This window comes from Phragmites australis, chromosome 10 (assembly GCF_958298935.1).
Source record: "Phragmites australis chromosome 10, lpPhrAust1.1, whole genome shotgun sequence".
Taxonomy (NCBI): domain Eukaryota; kingdom Viridiplantae; phylum Streptophyta; class Magnoliopsida; order Poales; family Poaceae; genus Phragmites; species Phragmites australis.
The window spans coordinates 9,350,124-9,357,050 of NC_084930.1; the positions used below are offsets into that span (position 1 = coordinate 9,350,124).

Genomic DNA, 6,927 nt, shown 5'->3' on the forward strand with positions numbered 1-6,927 from the left:
GACCTTATCATTGACCCTCGGCACCATGACCAGTGGGCCGACACAAAGGTTCCACTGCTCCGAGTGCATCCTGTCCTCCGCCACCTGCAAAAGCCAACACCGAAACCCAAAACCTCGCATTAGAGCTAGCCAAAAACCCAAACACCACACACACACCCAACCCAACTCACCTCACGCTGCCGTGCCATCCCCTTCACCTCCATCTCCTCCTGACGCCTACATGGCCACGGTTGCAGCAGAAGCAATCATCCAGACCACCAAATCTTCACATCCACGATGCCTCCATGTGCGCGCTCACCCCTGCGGCCGTCGGACCCATGCTCGAATCACGTGAATTCCCAGAAGACTCGAGCTCAACTCCACTGCTAGGGATGCCTAGGTAGTGGTGGCTTAGCTCCGTGGCAAGTTGGCAGCTTGGGTTAGGCGGGCGAGGCAGGGATCCAGGGACTCCAGACTTGTGGGCGACTAGGGTTAGTCGATGAGTGGTTTTATAGGGCGACTATCAGGGCAGGCTGAGCCTTGGTGCGGTGCGGGGGAGACAACAGTGTGCCGCTTGCCCACTTCGCTGCTTGGGCCTTCGCCCGTCTGGGGAGTCGAGGGACTGAGAGACAGGAGTATTCTACAGGTTCTTTGGTTTTTGGCACATGAAAACCGAACAGAGCACCAAACACCAAATAGCACTGAAACAGAAACTGAACTGAGCACCCCAAAAAACCAACAATTTCGGTTGTTCAGGTACGGTTCGGTTCGATTCTTCGGTTTTGGTGTTTTTTTTGCCCAAGCCTAAGTTAGTAATTGCTACTTAATTCACTAGTTCAATATATAACTAGCTAGTGAACCATTTCTATTTCTTGTATTCTCAGCTGAAAATTTACAAATCCAGAGTTTAATGTTCAAACCATGAACATTTTAAAATTTAAGTTCGAAATTCAAACTTTTGAGTCAAAAGTCCAAATTTGAAAGTTAAACCCTAAACCTTTTAAAGTATAAAACACTAAAACCTACACTCTCAAAATCGAAGTTGAAAGTTTTACCAGTCTCCTAGTTAGGATCTAATGATAATTGATAACTAACTTTTTCTCTAAGCATAAGATGTACTTTTAACCCATTAGATCAACATATCGTAACACAACAACCATGGTTGACATACACTAAAGGAAAAACAAAAAAATTACGAATAACAGTTCCAATGGGCACAAAGGTGGAGCCATGGTACATGTTTCCAAACCGCGAGTAATGTTCTCGTCACTCTGTTTTCTGGCAATACATATTTGTTTGGACAAGGATAATTATGATCCAAATCCTTATTCTAAAAAGTTCTTAGAGCAATCTCCTCATCCAAACGCCCCTTTATGATTCAGTTCAAATATAAACTAAATCTTAAAAATTCCTAGACCAACCCCACTCTTCCAAATACCCCAAAAGAGGTCAATGAACTTTAGGAACAGAAATATAAGTGAATAATGATCCCTGATTACTTTTGAGTGGAACAAAAATACACGGCATCATACAATTTTGCGCTCAGTGCAACACAATTCATTGGATCTTCTCCCTGTAGAACAGAAACTACCAGCCGTTTCAAAATAGCTAACACTACAGCAATCTACCATAAATATCACATATTATAATCCATGTAAATTTTTCCTAAATTTCCAATGGGCTACATTAATGATCTCCCGATCAACCTCACAACAGATATGTTCATCGACGTTACAAATCTTGAATGAGTTCAAGAATTGAGCTTACTACTTGTGGTCTCTGCCCTTCTTTCTCTTCCATTTGAGATGGATTTGGATAGAGAGGCCGGAGAAGACCATCACAACACTTCCCCATTGCTTCAAAGACAACGGGTTGCCACTGATGACGGATGAAACCACGATGCTCATGAATTTGCGGGTGGTAGTGATTGTTGTGTTAGTAAGAGAGCCAAACCGGCTGATGGTTAAGAAAATGAAATTCTGCCCCACGGCACCACATAGGCAGAACAGGAAAATATCCCAGGCCACCTCTGGGTTTTCCTGGCAAAATTTCACTGCCTCAAAACCGTTGGCATATGGCCAATTACTGAATATTAATGGTGCAACAAACATAATTATAGCATTGTATATGGTCCCCCAGAGGTTCATGCCAAGCATTATGTCCCATGGATTAGTCTTAGGGTACCTGCAATATTTTTTTATTTCAATTAGAAGACTGATCAGTGATCACAATTTTTCATAATGGTTTGATATGAAATGGAGAGGATATAGCTACCTGGACTTTATTAAATCTTGGGTCGAGTTAGTGTACCCATCAAAAGCTAAGTTGAGGAAGCACAATGTATAGCCAAGGGGTGCATTAGGGTTGGCGAGCTTCTTAATTGTCTTGGAGCTTGTCTGATACAGTAGCAGAAACAGATTTTAGCAGTTCAGCGCTTGCACAGAGCAGTTGTGTTAAGTCAAAAGGCTACAGATCTAATAAAACCAACAGTGATCCAAATGAAACATTGGTGCGGCATTAGTTTAGATGATTCTAATGATTTTGATGAGTCTTGCAAATCAATTGGTGCGGCATCTTTCATTAGAACAAAGGGCACAGAAGCAACGGAATATCAAGTTAATTTTTCTGGGATTAATTCTACGGAATGAAAAGTTTCCTCAAAGGTTTCAGCTTTAAAATGAAACAGGCCAGTTGAATTTTAAAATGAAACATGGGAGGACCCAACCCAGTTCCATCAAGACTATAAAGGTGTAAATCAGATGAGTTAGAAAGGATCACTAGCACTATCAGATGCATAAACAAAAATAGCTCATCAATATGGTTGCTCATGAATAAACGTATCATCTTACCTTCAACAATGCAAAGGACGATACACCACCAGCAACAAGAAAGGTGCAAAGATACTCTGGAAATGTGTACTTCACACCATAGAGTAGAGTCCCCATCAGCATTACTGTACAAAGTGAATCACTAGTCAGCAAAGATCAAATATAATACAAGCTATGAAGCATGCAAAGTTGATGAAGATTGAAGTTCTTAGGACAAACCACTTATATACATAAACACAATTGCTAATTCTTCCCTAAATAACAACACATACAAACTAGTGTAATAGTATTTTGTAAGCAATGCATGTAAAGATCCATCTAACCGTGCAGAACAAGCATACTGAGGGCAAAGATAAAATGCCCATGAGTTTAGTTGGTGAAAGAGGTTTATCTGAATCAGCATTGACCCTGTGGCAATGTTGTAAAGAAGAAAAAAAAAGACAAAATACAAACATATTCATTTTCTAAGAACTTCATGGGCTAAGACTTCAGAGGCAACAGCAATAGAATCATGTATTAATTTCCTCTAATTCCTGTTAAACACATTGAACCAACATGGATATCACTACGTCACCCTATTCTTGCTCATGTATAAGTTATCCTCATCTATTTCTCGGGTATAGTTTAAAGAAAAGGTTATTATCTTTGCTTGTGCTTTTATTCCACTTTTTGTAGTTTTTCTTACTCAGAGATAAATTAAATCAGACTGTCTGAGAAGGCAGGAGCAAGCAACCCTGAGATGCAATATGCACCACAAATAATTTTATGTAGAGACACACTGTGCAGTCTGCATAAGTAAATGTAAACTTACCTGGAATCATCTTAGAAGATTTTGCCAACACCTGTCAACACCAACTAAATTAGTCAGGATTCGTCTCGATCTTCCAGAATTTGTTGACATAATCACATGAAAAAGGAACTAATAATGATTCCTCTTTTCAAGTATTCGTCTTGCTATTCAATTGAATTAGAAATTTTAATTTCGTACAATAGGAGAGATGAAAGAAAATTGATATTCAGAAAGGAAAGATAAGCTTGTCCCAGTTGTTCCAATAAATCTGAGGAGAAATACATCTAACGATGTACTGCTACTCTATGCAATTCAATTCCCTGCCACATTGGGTGCATGGTTGGAAGCATATACTCACAATTCTACGGACAATATAGGAAATTCAGTCATCCATACCATATATGAGTTGTTTTATTTAGTACCAGCCTGCCAGCACATCATACACATGAGTTCTACTGCCTTTTTTCTCATGACGTTAAATTTCATAACACGCGTTCTTCAACATAATGAGAGAATTCTAAAAGAGTCACCTGACTTTCATATGAAAACTAGAGTACATTCCTGTTGAATGGTGATAAGATATGACCGAATTAAACCTAAGCTCCAAACCTGCACTATGATACCAATTGCAGAATCAAACCTGCACTATGATACCAATTGCAGAATCAAGGAATCCGAACCCACAATTTCACAAATTCATACTTGACAGCATCCTGACGCGTACAACATTTCCTAGCGCAGCATAAATGCTCCCTAACCAGGCAACAACTACCACACAGTAGTCCATTCCACTTCCCTTCAACGGAGTTAACAACACCATAAGAGCCCTCCAATCCATAAATGCTACTTACTACATTACTGAATAACCCAACGAAAAGTCGAGAACCTAACTATGAACACAATGGCCGAGACAGTTGACAAAACAAACAAGGAAGCAGAGACAGCAAAAGCAGCTCGAATCACACCTGAGCCGGGTAGCTGATGTACTTGAGCGCCTCGATCCCCATAGTCGGCCCGATGGTGTTGGTGATGCTGACGCCCCAGTACTTCCACAATGGCGCGCGGCCGGTGGAGCTACTACCACCAGACCACAGCTTGATCACTGCGCAAAGTAACCGAAGTCACAAACCCTTCGCACGCAATCGACAGCCAAAGCGGCGGAACCAGATCACCGCGACGTTGCGCGGAATGCAATCACACAACCACGCGGCGAGACAGAGAGGGAGGGAGGGCGCTCACTTATGAAGGACCAGATGAAGCAGACGACGTTCTGCGCGAAGTTGAGGAACGCGAGGTGCTCGAACCGCCGCGCCTCCGGCCCGAACCGCTTCGTCGACCTGAAGCACCGGACAAACCCGAGGAATCGGTCCAAATTTCTCTCTGTTTCGGACAGCGACCGGGGTGAGGAGAAGGAGGCGGGCCGGTGGGTGCTTACAGAGTCTCCTGGAGGACGCCCTGGGTGATGTAGGCGGACCAGATCCCGGCGACGCAGAAGCCGAGCACGGCCACGCGCGCCGCCACGCCGTCGCGGGGGCGGGGGCGGATGGCGCCGTTACCGCCGCCGCCGTGGCCCCTGCGGGCGGAGACCATGGCGCTGGTTCGCCGGCCGGCGACGGCGAGGGATCAGTGGAAGAAGAGTCACGGCGAGGGGGGCGTCCAAAGGTCGGTGCGTGGTGGGCGCGGGGAGGAAGCGGGAGCGCGTGTTATAGGAGTGGGGGGAAGGAGGGGTGACGCGCGTCAGAGGCGTGACGTGGCGCGGAGCGATTGGGGGGAGGCTGCCAGGAAGGACGCCCGATTGGCTGGATGACGCGGAAGGGAAGGGAGGGATCCGAGCATTTGGGCTGGGATGTTGTTCGGTATTTGGGCTGGGCTGGAGGTGATTGAGGGCTCGTTTGGTTCAGCGCGTCCCGCTGAAGGGATGAAAACAGTTCAAAAACGATCAAAAAATGTCTAAACCACTTTTAATTCATATTTTTGCTCAGAAACAAAGTCAATAACAATAATATTGGAAACGAATACGACATCGATAATAAGAGAAAACAAGAAATGGTGTTATCGAGACAGAAACATGCCAGTATCGATCGGGAATCGATAATTCAAACGCGAAAGAACAATCTAACATCAAGACTCATGGAATCCCAAATTAAAAATAAAGAACCGGGTTAATCTAACAAAAAAAAGCTGACGAAGGAACATGACTCTAAGTCTCAGTCATTTGTATTCATTATCCACACCACTCTGTGATTGATGAAGGAAACAACACAGTTGGAATGCAAGTGCAGGCAGGATTCGGATGAGCATAAGAATGTAGAGCCATGCTTTGCATTGCATACAGTACTAGCAGTACTCGGTAATTATAGAAGAGGGTAGAAACAAAGCAGGCAAGCGTACATGACACCCTCATTTCAGTGTTTCTTCGCCAGAGGAATTGGAGAACACACATCTCGCCAAGGCCAAACTAGCCTAGATCGCCGCACACTTCTAACCCTCATCAGGACTCTCTATACAACTACGTACGTTCAGTGATCACCAAAGGTGCATGTCTTAAAAAAAACATTGCACCATCTCACACACGGCCGGATTCACAAGAACACATACATATATAGAACACAACGTAGCCTTAAACTATCAAACACGAACGCTAGTTTGTCGGCGTCGCGTCACCAGAGATCGTCGTGTGGCCGCCGAAGATCGACGCTGGCGGCTGGCCGACTGGGAGCCTCGGACGATTAGCCAATTAACACAGCCACACAGGAGTCGAGCGATGGCCGGACGGGTCACAGCCTCACAGGACTGACGGGAGGCATGTTGGTTGTTGGACTTTTTTTATTTTAGTTTTTTTAAAACTAATATTGTAATAATAACTCGTCAAACCCTAAATTTTCAGAAATTAGTCATTTTTATCATGTCAAGTGTCTGACGTGACTCCCCAACGTACTCACACCATATTCATTGACGTGACCAAAATAGCGACGCTGACGAAAACCCCAGCGCTTTTACACGTGGGTACAACGTGGCAGCCGGGTGAACAGTATTTTCGTGGATGAACAGTATTTCCTGCGGTTTTAATTATTTTTTTTCCGCTTTCTCTATTTGAGGAGTAGGGTTGCCGTACTCTAAAATTCATGAAACTTTTTATGTATGTCCTATAATTCATGATGAATCCATTTTAAAAGGATTCACCTCAATACCTCATCTAGGTTTTAAAATAAAAAAACTCCAAAAATGGTTACTTTTAGAAATTCTAGTAATTTTTAAGGCCTCAAATAAATTCCCAAAAATCTGAGAAAATTCACTAATATTCCTATCATATGGCGTAATAATTTCTAA

The 6,927-nt window shown here is 43.5% G+C and overlaps 1 protein-coding gene across 1 annotated transcript; it reads right to left on the minus strand.

Moving 5' to 3' along the window:
- Positions 1 to 1,453: 1,453 nt before the first annotated feature.
- On the minus strand, positions 1,454 to 5,289 carry LOC133883503 (UDP-galactose/UDP-glucose transporter 3-like). Its single transcript, XM_062322849.1, has 7 exons — positions 5,033 to 5,289; positions 4,837 to 4,934; positions 4,563 to 4,699; positions 3,619 to 3,649; positions 2,829 to 2,932; positions 2,254 to 2,375; positions 1,454 to 2,163 (listed from the first exon to the last, which is right to left on the minus strand). The coding sequence occupies exons 1-7, from the start codon at positions 5,185 to 5,187 to the stop codon at positions 1,746 to 1,748; spliced, it is 1,065 nt and encodes a 354-aa protein (XP_062178833.1). The 5' UTR covers positions 5,188 to 5,289; the 3' UTR covers positions 1,454 to 1,745.
- Positions 5,290 to 6,927: the final 1,638 nt, after the last annotated feature.